The 17990-nt window shown below is 36.2% G+C and overlaps 1 protein-coding gene and 1 non-coding gene across 2 annotated transcripts in view; both read left to right on the top strand.

Moving 5' to 3' along the window:
* The window catches only part of LOC140136461 (rotatin-like), a 166819-nt gene that overhangs the window by 132644 nt on the left and 16185 nt on the right, over positions 1-17990 (top strand). Inside the window, exons 42-44 of the mRNA XM_072158184.1 lie at positions 3603-3729; positions 4957-5150; positions 11568-11718. Of these exons, the coding sequence (XP_072014285.1) occupies positions 3603-3729; positions 4957-5150; positions 11568-11718 (472 nt within the window). The remainder of the gene's footprint in view (positions 1-3602; positions 3730-4956; positions 5151-11567; positions 11719-17990) is intronic.
* Trnat-ggu (transfer RNA threonine (anticodon GGU)) lies at positions 1602-1675 on the top strand. The gene has a single exon. It is a non-coding gene; the product is annotated as a tRNA-Thr (tRNA).

Here is a 17990-nt window from a genome sequence, read left to right as displayed (position 1 = left end):
TGTTTGTTACTCATCTGTTTATCAGAGTTTCAATTGCCCTAAAGATACAAAGGACATCATGGTTTCAAGCAATTTCTGAGGAAACAATTTTTGTTGATCAAAGTAGTGAAGCACCTATGTTCCTATTATGATTTGAATAATTCTTAGTGCCTGGGAAATATTAATTGTTATGGGGAGAAAATGTTGAATACCTTATAATTTACTTTGCTCTCAATTTTGTTTTGATTACAAATAATTCTCACATTATGAAGATAAGTTATGACACACACATGATAACAATGATGCCTATTATATTTGGGGAAAAAGAATAATACATCCATATATATTTTCTTTCTTTTTTAATTTTAAAAACAAACTTTTGATGGTTAGATTACAAATCCAAGGAGTTCAATCTTAGTTCAAGTTCACCTAGGGTTACAAATTATTCCCACAAGTATAAGGTGCCACACATAATGACATATTAATTGATAATGAACTGAATTTCATTTTATGGCTTGGTACTTGTTTTAAAGAGAGTTTCCATGATTTTGTGGGCAATGGCAACCGATTTGTACAATGTCTTTATTTTGACTTCAGGATGTGGTATTTCTCTCTGACATGGATAAGCATAATAATAGCCTGATTATTTGGAAAAAAATCATTTAAGCTTTTTAAGCTATATCATTTTGATTTTAAAATAACTTCTGACTAGTAGTTCAATCTTAGTTCAAGTTCAACTTTGATTACAGTTCATTCCTACAAGTTTAAATAAGGTATGACAGATATGACACAATAATTGATAATGAGCTGAATTGCATTTCTCATGGCTGTGAATTGGTCCCTATTTAAAGGGATATTGAGCTATTCCAGTTAAAATCCACACTACCCCTGTGAAAGATTTTGGAAATATCTTCCATGGGGAAGTATGTTTTTCAAATATAATTGGTCAGGGTTAATCATTTTGAAACCCATACTCCCTCTGTATTATGGCTTTACCTATATCTTCCACAGCTGGAGTAAGTATTTTAAATGGAAGTTATCCAACAGTCTATTCTATTCAAAAGTCATTCTCCCTCTGTGGAAGACTTTAGCTAAATCTTCCACGGGGTAGTGTGGATTTTAATTAGAATAACCCATTCTGTGATTTTGTGGAGATGGTTGATGAAATTCTTTATAATGTCCTTATTTTGAATTCATTATGTGGTACATTTCCCAGGTACATTCCTAATTTAACATGAAAACCAAATAACAAAATAACAGGTTTTGTGAAAATCACTGGGATCCATGTCATCATCTGCCTCCTTTGCCCCCCCCTTCGACTATGCTACTGATGTAGGGCATAATTTTTTCTTTCTTTTTTAATTTCAACTTAAAATCAATGAACATCTCTTTAAAAGATAGCTCTCAAACTTAAGTTTGTTTGGATTATTATTGGCAAAAATTAATTGTTTCTTGTTACTGTATGCATCCATAAAGTTAACTTATGCTCATTTCTCCGTCTCGAATATTAATTCGGAATGATTTCCAAACCTCTTTCTTAAAGCTTCTTGGATGAGAAGATGATAGAGGGCGGGTATTGAACTGAAGGCCTATAGATAATAACATCACTGCTCTTCTCCATCTGACTTGTTAGCTCAGTTGGTAGAGCATCGGTCCGGTGATCCGAAGGTCCCAGGTTCAAATCCTGGATAGTCAGTGAAATTTTTTCACTGGCTGTCATTTATGTATGTGTTGACTTGCGTTAAAAAGATTCATATTTAAGCATGTGCCAGTCACACATTTCACAACATGCAACTAGCCTAAGTTTTGCGCCTAACTGCGTGCACCAATTATTATAAGCCAACTAAATTTTTTTTTTTAATGTTGTTTGATTTAACGTGCGCTTCAGCTAGGCATAACCTAATTATCAGCACGCTTCAACAATTATTCCGCTGCCATTAGGATATATCAGAATCATGTCCACTTCACCAAGTCTGCAACTGATGCACAGGATCTCTCAGCGACTTAGATTTTGATTACCCCCAGCAGCTCTCCATTTTACACCTGGGTGGAGTGAAGCAATTAGGAATTAAGCTATCTTGCTCAAGGACGCAACACACTGGCCGTGGTGGGGCTCGAACCAGCAACCTTTCGATTATGAAGTTCGCGCCCTAATCATTGGGCCACCGTGCTTCCCACGCTTTAGACTAAACTTTAGACCGTTCACTTTTGTTTCAAGCAGTGATAAAAATCGAAGCCACATTTTGTAGATTTGTGATGACACATAATGACAATTTAATTGATAACAGTTCACCTCAAGGTAACATTGCCACATGATGTCAGCAATACAATAGTAACACTGTCAAAGTGCAGAGTGTCTCAGCTATATAAATCACATTATGAGGCTGGTGTGAAATGTAGCAAAATGTTTAGAAACAATGAATCAAATGTTGGATTATTAAATATATATGAGTTATGACATATTATTAGAAACTAATATTATAAATGTTTATTTTTATATGAGTTAGTGGTGTATAAACCACAATGAATTTCTATGATATGTTGGCAGAACATGACAATAGTCTTTTTGTTCCAAGATTATTGGACTTATTGTGCATAATGAATGTGAACCCATGGCTCAAATAGACTGGGCTAAGTGCAATTTTGCCTCCAAAATGTAAAAATAGCCCTTAAAAATTCAATTAACTATTTTGAGGCATATAGGTTAAAGACCACTAATAGGCCTGGGAGATACATTGAAATACGACGAGGAACTATTTGTTTTCATGGCATTCGAAAAGACTGCATTAAAATTGCTGAAATTGATCAAGTTATATAGCCAACAAAGTACTTTTTAGAGTTTGATGCTTCAAAATGGTACATTTTCTCTCATTATATGACATTTTTGTTGTAATAGTACCAAAATTCATACGCACGGCTTCGGGTTTGTAGTAAACATTTCGCCCTATCATATTGTAACTATCAGCTTCGAGGGCACTGTCATTTTAAGGTGTTTACGGTTCAGTGCGTTAAAACAAGAAAAGTCTCAGGTCAACCTATGTTGAATTTTTGATCATTTGGCATCTAAATCATATAGTTTCACCTGATATTAGTGGCATTGAACTGTGAGAGTTCTGAATATGAGAAAATTCCACCCGAAATTAGGCATTTTCCCATTGAAACCCGTGTAATACATAATTAGTGGTCTTTAACCTATAGCTCCAAATAAATGGGGATTATGAGTATTTAGTCCCCCAAATTGCGACACTAACCAGCAAAAGTTCATTTACATTACATTTTTTTATTCAACAAATCTGATATTATGTCCGCACCATATAGTCTGCGCTATGCGCTTTATATTAGTTTAGAGGCCGGTCAAGTGCAGATCCGTCGGAACACGCTTTTCAATACAGAATAAATGCTAACCTCATCATCCAAGCAGCAAAGTTCATTTCACATTGAAAAAGCGTTATCCAACGGATCTGCACTGGATAGCTGGTTTGTCATGACAGGGGCAGTTTTTTCTTCAAAAGTAGTCCCCCAAATAAATAAAAAAATGAATTTTGAAAGACCTTTATTGAAAATGTATGTTTACAGATAAGTAATTGCCTTTGTTTGTTTCCATTTATTTGTACCTGTTTCAGATGGCAGCATACCAAGCTGGTTTAACATCAGTGATCAGAAAACTATGGGCATGGTGCACATCTGAAAGAAAATTACTTGCTAGAGTACTATCAATGCTTGCAACATATGTAGCAAGATGCCCTACTGGTAGGTACACCAATCAATAACTATAAGTTGCCCTACTGGTAGGTACACCAATCAGTAACCATAAGTTACTTGCTAGAGTACTATCAATGCTTGCAACATAATGTAGCAAGATGCCCTACTGGTAGGTACACCAATCAATAACCATAAGTTACTTGCTAGAGTACTTTCAATGCTTGCAACATATGTAGCAAGATGCCCTACTGGTAGGTACACTGATCAATAACCATAAGTTACTTGCTTGAGTACTATCAATGCTTGCAACATATGTAGCAAGATGCCCTACTGGTAGGTACACCAATCAATAACTATAAATTACTTGTTAGAGTACTATCAATGCTTGCAACATATGTAGCAAGATGCCCTACCGGTAGGTACACCAATCAATAACCATAAGTTACTTGCTAGAGTACTATCAATGCTTGCAACATGTAGCAAGATGCCCTACTGGTAGGTACACTGATCAATAACCATAAGTTACTTGCTAGAGTACTATCAATGCTTGCAACATATGTAGCAAGATGCCCTACCGGTAGGTACACCAATCAATAACCATATGTTACTTGTTAGAGTACTATCAATGCTTGCAACATAATATGTAGCAAGATGCCCTACTGGTAGGTACACTGATCAATGACCATAAACCCAAAACTAATAAAATAAAGACATAAAACCTCAAGCTTCAGACCCAACTTTGGTTTAACTTTCAAATAAAGAACTATGATGCTGGATAAAAGTTATGTGACACTTTGAATTAGAAATGTAAACCAGTCCTCCTCCTCCCATCAATTTTGAATCCTGCAATATTGCTCATCCATTCTTAGTAATAGCTAACTGCCATATGGGAATAGTGCCATTATGTAAGATCATTGCATCAATTACCGTCAATCCGTGTTGAAACGTGGGGGCGGCATCTGGCCTGAATTGTCAAAATGTTGCTGAAAAGAGCAATAAATGGGGAAATTTGCTAAAAGGTGGGGCACATCCCCCCTGCCAGATTGATGCCTGTGCCTCTAACCCTACCAGGCAAGAATGAAATCAAACAAAGGCTTGTGAAGGGTAGATTTGGGAGGTTAGGGAAAAGAAAAGGGCAATTAGAGGACCCATTGTGTTTGTAGAAGGTTCTGGATGTAATTATTGAGAAAAAAATTTAAAAGGATTTTTGTTTACTTTGTTACTTAGAACTCTCAAAACAAGTTCAAAATCTACCCTCTTCTCTATTCCATATAGCTTGCAGTTCTCTCACCATCGGTCCACCAGGCCAGACTGGAGGATCATTACTACACAACCTGGTAAGGCAATGCCAAAGGGAGAAATCAAGGATGACATCAAGTAAATCAGAAGAGTATGCTGTGGCTGATAAATTGTTTGCTGTCTTAGGCAACGCTGTGTGGTCGTCTGAGTGTCGCAATGTGTTATGGAAGGTACTATTTATTAACTACCCGTTTTTATTTCTTAAGTGTAGAAAGACACTAAGGTTCTAATAGATGGATAGCATGATGATGCAGTGCTATGGCTTTTGGCTTGTGATCACTAGTGACAAGGGTGGGGACAAACTCTTGTGAGGCATACAAACAATTGCAATTTTAATGCTGAAATAGGCTTTTAAGCAAATATATGTTATAAATGGACTAGCACATTTAAATTATAGTTTCAATGATATGGAGTGTTCAAGTTCAGACAGAGGTCAAAATTCAAAACTGCTCAAATTTTGTTGAAAAGTTATCCAAATTATTCCTCCAGACCTAAGGGTCCAGAAAAAGTATACTTTAACCTATCTGTGACATACCCTCTGGAGTTATAAGCAATAAAGGTAAAAGGTCACAATATGACCTCCACAGGGGTCAAAACTAGCCTCTTAAACTACAAGGAATGGGTCACGCTTGTGCTCTCCACTTCTGACCCCTAGTGGGCATTAAGTTTTGCCAAAATAGGCAGCTTTGCATGTCTTGCATGAGATGTTGTTTTCAGTGTGGCACCATTTCTCTTTCTTGAAATTCAGTATTCTTATGTGAAATAAAAGTTTATGAGCACACAGCGTAAACCCTCGGACACCCTTCTAATTGGAAGTATTTTGTGACAGATCAGTGTGGTAATAATTAAGTGATTTCATAACATCCAAGCTGTAGTTGAGTATTGATTCTTATTGATGCCATTTCTTTGAAATATCAGTCAATGCTCTAGATACGTGATCTGCTCATTAACTTCTTGGAAATTATCAAAATTGGGCCAAATGGGAAAAACAGGTCTAATTGGAGCATAATCCTTATTTTTTAAAGTATTTTATAACTGAGTAGGTCAGGTCAGAAACTTGTATTCTACAATTCTGGTCCAGTACATAACTATACAGTACTACCTCCTACGCAGGGGAAGTAGAGGTATATTTACGAGCTGGTTAGATCCTCGTACCTGAGGGGCCACTATAGAAGTATAATTGAAGACCAAATTAAAAAGACCAGTTTGCGTCTGACATCTTGTCAACCAGACCAAAAATGCCATACTGCGCAGGTCAGCAACCAATCACACCACGCCTTTGCCCTGACATCGGACGCAAACTAGTCTTTTAAATTTGGTCTTCAATTAAAGTGATCCCTGAGAGATTTATTTTACCTGTACAATTCTGCAACCCAGTACAACTGCTCTTTGGTGTATGTTTTACATACAAAGAAGAAGTGAGCTAATAATTAGCTGAGGTCATAATAATCTACCTCTAATTGATGATTTGATTTTGATTTGTTCGGAATTTGACAACCCTAGATAACCCAAGAAAGCCTCTATTGAAGCTTATTTCTATTGGGGCCCATTTGAACACCGGGACAGATTGGGAACAGTCAGGGGTTAACACCCTACTCTTTTCGAAACTGGCTGCGAAATACATGTACAGGTATTGCTCTATTGCCTCTTTAATGTCGATGCCATTTCATGGTAAAGATGACTAATATAAATTCATGCTTGCTGTATTTGATCTATTCATGGGAAATAGCCAAATTTGGAGAAATATGACAAAACAGAATATTTTGAGCATAAACCTTGTTTTTATTATTATTTCGTGACTGATCAGTGGGCTAATTATTAGGTGAAGTCATGACAACCAACCTCTAACTGATGATTGCATCCTGCTCTGTTTGGTATTTACATTGCTCATAAACAACTTGCACATCATAAGCCATAAGGAAAAAAAAAGGCCCAAAGAAATATTTTTCCAAAAATATTAAGCCTCAATCAATTTAGATTGCTGATTACTAACTATGTTTGATTAGTGCTTATATGATTGTCATGAAATAAATATACTATAACAAAAACTTTTAAAAGAAAAAACTGGCAGGTTTTTTATACTTAAAGCCATATTGTAACATATGCTACTGAGGATGCCCTCAATATTTTTTTGATTGTATTTTTATACAATTGTAATGTACTTTAGTAAACAAAGATACCCTACAAAAATCAAGACTTTAGGTGCTGTATTTTTTCAAAATCTGAGATTTTGAATAAACCGTAAAGACGCGTTATTATTGCGATGGAAATATTAGTCGAACACGTATGCGATGTTCATAACACAGTTCGTATGATGACACACATTAAAGGACTGTACTTTAGCACGTTTGACGAGTAACACATATTGTCGCTGGTAGTAAATTCCAATTTTCTTTGCTTTACCTCAGTTGTTTTGCTCAAAATTAAGGGGACATATCTGACAGTAAAAGCTAACATTCTATGGAAAAGAAATACTAATCTTATTTTTATGGAAATGTTACAACATGGCTTTAATTCACTTTCCTCGATTTATGTAAAGATCTTCCATTTTATACTTTGTTCTCAAACATGGCTGATTTTAATTAGATGTAACAAGTTTACATCCTAGTAATTAACTGTGGCTAGCATTTATTCCTGAACATGATTGATATGTTGACTGATGGAGGACTGTTTCTTATTATCATGGTTCCCATAATCATTGGTGTATGTTGTACATATGAAAGAAGAAGTGAGCTAACCATAAGATTTACAAACAGAGGAAGAGGCTTACGCATCATACACTGGAACATGGAAACATTCAAACATTACAACTAGCGCACGAGATCAAATTAATGATGCTTAATCGTTATTCTTAATATATCAATAAACAGGGGAAAGAAGAATTACGCATTGCGCACTAGCACATTTACACATGAATTTACAAATGGAAACATAACATGCATAGGCAGATATACCAGAGAAAAAACTCCGGACATACCTGCCTGTGCGGGGACATGAACCCCAGACCTCTCGCTTGTGTAAATGTGCTAGTGCGCAATGCGTAATTCTTCTTTCCCCTGTTCATAAGATTTAATCATGGGTACAAAGCTCAGATGCATATTCTGATTTCATGAAAAACAGATGTTATGTGAAAAGCAGTGTTACCAAAACTCGTCAGCACCAAAGTGCAGCCCATTGACATTAAATTTTTGACTTTAACCGATAAATGCCGGCGGTACACTCTTTGACCTCCATGAGTATCAATACCACTCCCTTGTCCTATGCTCTTTAACTCAGCGGTTTCCAAACTGTGGGTACCATCCCTCTTTCATAGTCTCTTTTAAAAGGGGTCCCGGGACCTGCCGGAAAAGAATAATAGAAATAGAACAGCTTGTATTATAGTGCAGGGCCTAGGGCATCATCGTTTTGGTCATGTAACCATATTATGACCCATTTGTGCCTCTTTGAAAATTTTGCCGGGTATTTGGCTGATAAGTTTCAGTAAGTTACATCATTTATATTATGCCGTGGGTTGCACCCATATTTTTCTTATGAATTCTGGGTCACAGGAAAAATATGTTGGGAAGCCCTGCTTTAACTTTTTCCCAATGCTCCAATGTAATATGGAATCTAACCCCTTTCCAGAGAAGATGGATTGTCATCTTATAAATTGACCAAATTAGAGGAAAATATATGCAAATGCCACCTAGATGCTATCAGAAGTAGACCACTTTTAAGAACTTCACTTTCTGAACTGTGACAAATGATCGTCAAATGGCCCCCTTTGTCACCAGCCCTCGAATTAAGGATCTGAAGGGGCACGGCAACTTTTTTAGGGCAAGTCGATAATTAATTGCCTTGGATTTTCACTGAAAAGGCAAGGCAGCACGGCAGTTTGTAATATTTCGAGAGGGTATCGTGGCAACTGTTGAAAATTTGATAAGGGCACCAAGGCAATTTCTCAAAAAGTGAAGAAAACACACACAAACAGTCTGATAGATGATTTTATAATGAAGGGGCAGGGCTGGGGCACGGACGGCAACTTCATTAGAGAGCACGGCAAGTGACTGCCATGGGTAAAGGGCATATTTTGAGGGCATTACGGCAGTGGGGATGGGCACCCACGGCAATATGCCATGGGTGCCGTGGGTTAATACGAGGGCTGTTTGTCACCTAAACCAAGAGGTGAAATCTGTGAGAGGTAACCGCTTTCCAATACACTTGAATGAGTCTGATCATCTGATGTTCACTAAGCGATGAAATCTAAATTCAACTGCCGGTTCTGGGCGATTCCATCTGGTTGGAGCCGGTTTCTATTGTTCAGTCTAAACAATGGAGCATGGTTCAACCGCAGGTCAACCGCCGGTCGAGTTTTGATTTCATCCCTAACATAATGTAGGCTGTTTCATATCAGGATATAGCATGGGATTCATTCATTAGAGTTGCTCTGTGTAAAGACCATAGAACTTGCATGTTCTGATTTTAATGAACAGCAGATCTCAAGTGTGCCACACAAGTGCTTGAGTGATCTGTTCACTCATGTATCATGTGTATAGGTTGTTTCTTGTCATGATCTACTCGTGGATTAATTCATTAAAGCCTAAAATGTCTGGTTTTACAACAGAAACATTCTGTAATAAAAAAACAGCAACATTCTGTAAATAAAACGAAACATTGTAAAAATCAGAAACATTCTGTATAAAAACAGAAACATTCTGTAAAGAATGGACATTCTGTAAAAGTAACAGACAATAGCTGGCAGACCAGTAATTTGCCGTAGGTGGTTCTCGTCTTTGGGGCTATCAGATTGAATAGATGGTATGTGACCAAGAAATAAACAGGTTACAGTGGTTTGTAAATTGACAGCGGTCCCGGGACATAGGACACCGGTTCAAATCCTTTGTTTGGAGCCAATCAATAAAAGCATGCAGGGCCTCTATAAGATGTAGTCTTTTACTGAAAATATTTGTCACAGTGTACCAATATTTGTCACAGTGTTTTGGACTTGAAGTTGATTACAAGGTCACAAGGTACTTGAACTGAGTGACATCTTCAACCATGTTATTCCTAATTTTGATTTACCATAGGATCAATTCATTAGTGTAGTGGCACTGATTAAAGATCATCCGCAGATCCATGTTCCAATATCTCCAGAAGTGACATAAAATGAAAAACTGACATTTTAATACCATTTGACACAAACTTGATTGACAGACTGGATCTGGTTCATATTATGTTTACCATAACATGAACACCATCACTTCACTAGATTCACTAGGATCCACAATATGTTCATCTATCAGGGCACAGTTCTTTAACCCCAATACGTTTGTATATTCATTGAATGACCTTAGAAAATTTGGGTACAAAAACTCATACTCTGCAACTTGAGGTCAACTTTTGCACTATGAGTGTTTAATCGAGGTTATTGAACTATGCCATTGGGATGAGGCCATTGTGGTCCATAGTGATAGGCTACAACATTGATTGATCAAAGGTGCATGTTCCAAATTTATTTTCGGTGAAAGATATGACCTTATCTTTCTAGTGAAACCTGTGAAAATTAGACCACAATTTGACAACCTTGAGTACCACATTAACTCCTGGATGACTGCTTCTTATTATGGTTTACCACTGGAGAGATGACCATATTTGGTATAGTATGTTGTAGGCTTACATTGATGCCACATGTCCCATGTTCCAATATTGATGTCACGCTATCCAGTCAGTGTACTAATGCATGACCATTTTGTCGTTAATGTGGAGATCAGAGTCCTGGGTATTATCGCAAGGCATGGAAAGCAAAATCAAGGCATTTGCCACTTCCTGCTAAGGCACCACATCCAATTTGGTGCTATAGAACTATCGGTGCCTGGTTAGGTACCGATAACTCTTAACATCGCTCCGTGGAGATGTAATACATTGCACCAAGCATAATAATGAACATTTGCATAGTGTTATTGTTGTTCATTTAAATAAAATGAATGCACTGTACAAATGTTGAGGGTACAATAAAAAGTGCCGTTGGTACAGAGGCTGTACAACCAGTCAAAGTCTCCGCATCACCCGATAATGAGGGCCGATTGTTCCATGAAATGCGACATGCGAGACTGCTACGCAATTTCCGCGTGTTTTCACGGTCTATCGCGTAATTGCGAAAGCACGCAACACTCACACACAAAGGCACGCAGCGCTGGCGGGATTGTTAGACACGGCACGATCTAACAATCGGCCCTCATGAATATGCGAGAAATTGCACTATACAAATACATGGGGACTTTGACTGTTGATACATGGTCTGTACTAGTCTGTGGTGATATGTCAAAACAGGAATCAGATTGGATGCTGGGAAAGGACACGGTTGATGTCATATGTTAATGAAATCATACATAATGCCTTGATCAACTCAAAATATGGTGATAATCTATCGATTGCTCCACTATATTGTGTTGCGTAGAGCTTGGTCAATAATTAACATAGGGTCAATGGGGAGAATGGTTTTGTCACAATAATCAGGTTACATAAATTTGCCCTTTTGATACCTGCCTGATTCCATGCTTACCAGTGATAATTATCATATCCTAACATGTTCTTATCATCTTCGACAGAGTGGTTTTCTCCAAGGGTTTACACACACGCTTCCTCCAAAGAAGAAGAAACTGACTTCAGGTCATAGGCAATCTGCCGCCCTCTGGCTACGACTCATGTGCAATTTGACCTTTGCAACAGAAGGTCAACAGATGGTGCTGAAGATAGCAGGTGAGATGCTGATCTTAATTTCCTCTTCTTCTGAGGGGTTTTCCCCCAGTATATTCTGATCTTAATCAATTCCCAGATATGACCCATACAACTAATTTTGACATGTGATTTAATTCTCAAGTATGAGCACTGTTTGACCTAAATCTGTTGAAAACAGAGCAACTGTTACCAACATTTTTCTCTGGTTTGTGTGACAGAATTTGTCTATTTTACAGAAATGTCCTGTTTTTACTGAATTGTTGGTCTTTTTAAAAATTTTGTCTGTTTTAAAACAGGAAATTAATTTTGATTCAAATGTAATGTGTGCAAAAAAAGGCAGATTGCTGATAATGTTGCTACCAGCAAGTTACCGTGAATTATTTAGCATGTTCAGATTTGACTGCTTTTTTGCACAAAAATATTTGTATCCCACAAAATATAAAAATGTCAATAATTTGTCACACAAAATTGGACCAGTTTAAAGTACCTGCTCTTAAGTTCCAGATCACTTTCACAGAAAACTTACCATGCATAATTTTGTTACACATACTGGACCAGTTTAACATGTGGGCTGTTTTCTAATCCTATTTCTTTGAAACTCCTGATCATGTGATCACTTTCACAGAAAAGTAATAGTAATAGTTTGTCACACATGATTTATATCTGATCATGTTTATTGCTTTCACAGAAAACTTGCCACTCAAAGTAATGGCAATAAGTAGTCACACAAAAACGGACAGTGATAACGGATCCATCATGACTTTGTCACAAGTTTCTGATCACGTTATCACTTTCACAGAAAAGTTACAGTAATAATTTGTCGCACAGAAATAGACCATTTTAACGGATCCGCTGTGCTGTTCCTGATCATGCTTGTCGCTTTCACAGAAAAGTTACCACGCAAAGTAATGGCAGTAATTTGTCACGCAAAAATGGACCATGATAACGGATCCACTCTGCCTTTATATTGTCACAAGTTCCTGATCATATTATCACTTACACATAAAACATTCTATGTAAAGAACTAATGTCAATAATTTGCCACACAAAATTGGCATGAACAAAAAAGACAATTTTGTGTCTTTTTGTTTTGGAATTTCCAACATAAATAAAAATTCCTTTAAAAAGGAACAGGGCGAACAAATGAGGAAGTGTCAAGATAAAGGTGTAGTTATTTTATTGTTTGAACTGTTTCTATAATTCGCATCGATCATAATGAGTATGTTTTTACGTACCTCAAATGACAAGGACTACGGTACTTAGCCTATGATCTTGCAATGAGACTGTACTCAGTGCATGGACAGTGTAGCCTATTTGTCTAATCATTTTGGCTATTTAATTCTGACCATTGTGATTAAAACAGGCTTTCAGATTGGTGTACCAAGTGATAAGACCGGCACGTATAATAAAAATACACTGGATAATTCATGACAGCCTATTTACTGACAAAAGGTGGGCCAAATAAATCTTAGTTGATTCTTGAACACAATTTAAGCAGGAACCTTGAGGCAGAATTTGAATAGGCCTTCATATTATCCTGTAACGCTTACTTAGCCTAACAGTCAATGAGCGTTCATTGTTAGCATAAAAAGTAGCTTTGGGTATCCTATGTTTATGAAATAAAGTGTTTACAAAGCGAATAACATCTGTTATACATACATATATATATATATATATATATACACCTACTTGACAATACACTGAAAGTCTAATAGAAATGAAGGATAATGAACAATTACAGAACATTTATTGTTGATTAATGTAGCTATGGGTATACAATGTTTACAAAATAAGAGCGTCAATGTTTTGTACATATGAAGTTAACGTCTTTGCTACATAGCTAGTTGTTAAGGTGGTATTGGATGATAAGACCGGGCACGTATAATAAAAATACACTGGATAATTCATGACAGCCTATTTACTGGCAAAAGGTGGGCCAAATAAATCTTAGTTGATTCTTGAACACAATTTAAGCAGGAACCTTGAGGCAGAATTTGAATAGGCCTACATATTATCCTGTAACGTTTACTTAGCCTAACAGTCAATGAACGTTCATTGTTAGCATAAAAAGTAGCTTTGGGTATCCTATGTTTATGAAATAAAGTGTTTACAAACGAATAACATCTGTTATACATACATATATATATACATCTACTTGCCAATACACTGAAAGTCTAATAGAAATGAAGGATAATGAACAATTACAGAACATTTATTGTTGATTAATGTAGCTATGGGTATACAATGTTTACAAAATAAGAGCGTTAATGTTTTGTACATATGAAGTTAACGTCTTTTGATGACATTCAAAATAATTTAGTATTGAAGAATTTCAACAAATCACAGAACTTTCATTTGTTGACATACTAGCAATATTGTTAACAATGTTGAAAATCATGTTCATAAGCGTAACATCCTCTATAGGCCTACATCTATTTATTAATGTTCATAAACGTATAACAATTTGCCCGGCCGTATGGCATTTTCCAATATACTCGGTTAATTTTGTGGGGTTCATTATCGAACCCCAACGGTTTTAGCTTGTATTTATATTATTTATTAACATATGCCTATTTGTTTGTGATATTTCAAGCGTTTTAAAATTTCAAAATAATCCCATTCAATTACACGGTTGACGGTGGAAATTTACTGAATTTAGAGAATGCACTGCGACCACCACCTGAAATCTATCAAAATAATATTATTAACTAAATCCCATAACTGTTCAAATAACAGCCCTCACTTAACAGACATTTTAGTCTCAATTGACAGGATCTATAAGTGCTAAAGTAAATATATTTACTCTTTATCGCCTGCCTAAGTTTCCCCATTTAAGGGATGGATTATGAACGTTTGGACAGTATTTATTGTGAGACATTAGAGCACATCAGACATGTTGAATTGCATTCTGAATACGAAGAATGTCCTTTTGATATAAAATAATTTTCATTTTTTGAAATTCGCAAATGATGATTTTTACTTAAAGTGTATGTAGGCGGAATGAAAAAGCCGACGATCAATTGAAAATTTTGACCTTTCAGTATTAAAGATATGGATTTTTATAAAAATTAGGTCATTTTGGGAAAAGGTCAAAAATTTTCAATTGACCTGCTTTTCTTCCCAGCTACATACACTTTAAGAATATGTCATTAGATTTATAAAATTTACTTCGAGGACTGTTATATTATCAAAAATATGAAAAAAATCAAATTTTAATAATTTGTCATAAAATTTGTATTACATCGTGATTTTCAAAAAATTATTTGATATCAGAAAGCCATTCTTCGTATTAGGAATGCAATTCCATATGTCTGATGTGCTCTCATGTCCCACAAAAAATACTATCGAAACGCCCATTCCAGATCCCTTAAGTACCGTACTCTCTTTAATTTAGTCAAAGTTGTGTTTGTATAAATTAATTCAGTTATATAAACACAGCCTCCTGAAATGGACATGTTGACATAAATTAATTGATGTGTGCCCGGGATGTGTGCTTAAAGTATCATTAACAAGTAGTTTGCCAGTATCAATAAAACTATAATGAGGCTGTTAATGTAGCCCAACTGTACGTACAATCTGGCAATACCGTTAAATCTTGAAGAAATGCAAAATATCTGTTGCAATTTTCTGATTTGCATAAAAGTAATTCTAGTTCATCCAAGTTGTAAAACAATTATTTCTTTTAATACAAACACATGCCTTGGTAAGACAACTTTATAGCACTGTTTGAATATCAACATGAAGTAGTAATGACAAATTTAAATGTACACTATCGCCTCTGTAGTTTCCTGATTACATAGACAGCACGATTATTTTATTTTTATTCTGCAACGCTGTGAGGAAATAAGTATGCCAAAACCCATCGCAATAAGGACGAAAAATGCTTTGCATTTTTCGCCCAAAAAAGATGAAATAAAGAAACACCTTCACAAAGGACAAAAAGGACATTGTCAACAACATCTAGAAACACTGGAGAATCATCAAGGGGCGCAACACTAAATCACTACGCATTTTATGTAAGAACGAAATTCGGCTAATATAGTCCATAGTGAGTATGAGATTGTAGCGACCATATCTACCGACATGTTCACTTTAAATCACTCAATATCAGCTCATATGAATTCGACAAGTGTCTTCAATGATAACATGCAGAAAAACCCGGACATTTTATCTCAAAAGCAATTCTCTGTGGCGGATGAAGACAACTTCCGATTTTGAAATGTGAGTGGTGAATTTAGTATATTTTTAGGCCATATTTTTTGCACCATGAAATAGCGAAAAAAAAGTCAACGGTCATCGATATATGCCGACAAAAGGTTTGGAATCTACAGAAACAGAGCTTTAATTTGATACCAAATTTATTTTGTCAAGTATTGCAGGGACGTCAGGAATGGCGCTCAAGTAGGCCAAAATCACACGTTATCCTATGGGACGTTTATTTAGTGTTGCGCCCCTTTGTAACGGCCGTCGCTATGAACGCGTTCTTTTTACATTCTTCGCGTAAAATAAGAAATGCGCGTCATGAAATGTGTTCTATTTCAATCATGATGATAAACAAGGATTACGAAAAGTCACCCTGATGAATTATTATTGGGAAAAATGCTTTATAGACCGAGCAGGCGCCTGCAAAGTCTAGATATTGTATCCAAAAATCTTCAAAAAGGCTCAAAAATGGGTTTTAAAGTTAATAGGCATTGTTAATCTGCATGAAGCCGTTTTGCTGCATATTCAGTAGGCCTATTCAAAAGACCATAATTGTTACTACTGAAACAGGGGGGTGTTTGTACTTCACACTCATTAACAAGTGCTTTCCAAAACAAAATGGCAAGACAGACAATCTAGAAAAGAAATTAAACTTGGTTCAAAGACGTGCTTAAATTGTTGTCTGTCACTAGTTTTAGTGAGTTTTGTGCAAACTCTCGATATTGGAGGAAAAGTCGAAATATGCGATTTTCGGCGTTCGCACTGATCTTTAAAACAACATTTCTCTTGAGCGAAATGTCGCAGAGACATGAAATTTTCGGTGTTGAGCTACAAATTTTCTCTAATTTAATTAATAAGTGACAAATGTGGATTTTGAAAACTTTTAAATCCTTATAAGGGGCGCAACACTAAATCACTACGCATTTTATGTAAGAACGAAATTCGCTAATATAGTCCATAGTGAGTATGAGATTGTAGCGACCATATCTACCGACATGTTCACTTTAAATCACTCAATATCAGCTCATATGAATTCGACAAGTGTCTTCAATGATAACATGCAGAAAAACCCGGACATTTTATCTCAAAAGCAATTTCTCTGTGGCGGATGAAGACAACTTCCGATTTTGAAATGTGAGTGGTGAATTTAGTATATTTTTAGGCCATATTTTTTGCAATGAAATAGCGAAAAAAGTCAACGGTCATCGATATATGCCGACAAAAGGTTTGGAATCTACAGAAACAGAGCTTTAATTTGATACCAAATTTATTTTGTCAAGTATTGCAGGGACGTCAGGAATGGCGTCAAGTAGGCCAAAATCACACGTTATCCTATGGGACGCTTATTTAGTGTTGCGCCCCCTTGTAACGGCCGTCGCTATGAACGCGTTCTTTTTACATTCTTCGCGTAAAATAAGAAATGCTGGCGTCATGAAATGTGTTCTATTTCAATCATGATGATAAACAAGGATTACGAAAAGTCACCCTGATGACTTATTATTGGGAAAAATGCTTTATTGGCCGAGCAGGCGCCTGCAAAGTCTAGATATTGTATCCAAAAATCTTCAAAAAGGCTCAAAAATGGGTTTTAAAGTTAATAGGCATTGTTAATCTGCATGAAGCCGTTTTGCTGCATATTCAGTAGGCCTATTCAAAAAGACCATAATTGTTACTACTGAAACAGGGGGGGGTGTTTGTACTTCACACTCATTAACAAGTGCTTTCCAAAACAAAATGGCAAGACAGACAATCTAGAAAAGAAATTAAACTTGGTTCAAAGACGTGCTTAAATTGTTGTCTGTCACTAGTTTTAGTGAGTTTTGTGCAAACTCTCGCATATTGGAGGAAAAGTCGAAATATGCGATGTTCCGCGTTTCGTCACTGAACTTCTAAACAACACTTTTTTTGAAAGAAATGTCGCAGAGACATGAAATTTTCGGTGTTGAGCTACAAATTTTCTCTAATTTAATTAATAAGTGACAAATGTGGATTTTGAAAACTTTTAAATCCTTATAAGGGGCGCAACACTAAATCACTACGCATTTTATGTAAGAACGAAATTCGCTAATATAGTCCATAGTGAGTATGAG

The sequence above is a fragment of the Amphiura filiformis genome, chromosome 16, assembly GCF_039555335.1.
Source record: "Amphiura filiformis chromosome 16, Afil_fr2py, whole genome shotgun sequence".
Lineage (NCBI taxonomy): Eukaryota > Metazoa > Echinodermata > Ophiuroidea > Amphilepidida > Amphiuridae > Amphiura > Amphiura filiformis.
This window is presented reverse-complemented; position numbering and strand designations above follow the sequence as displayed.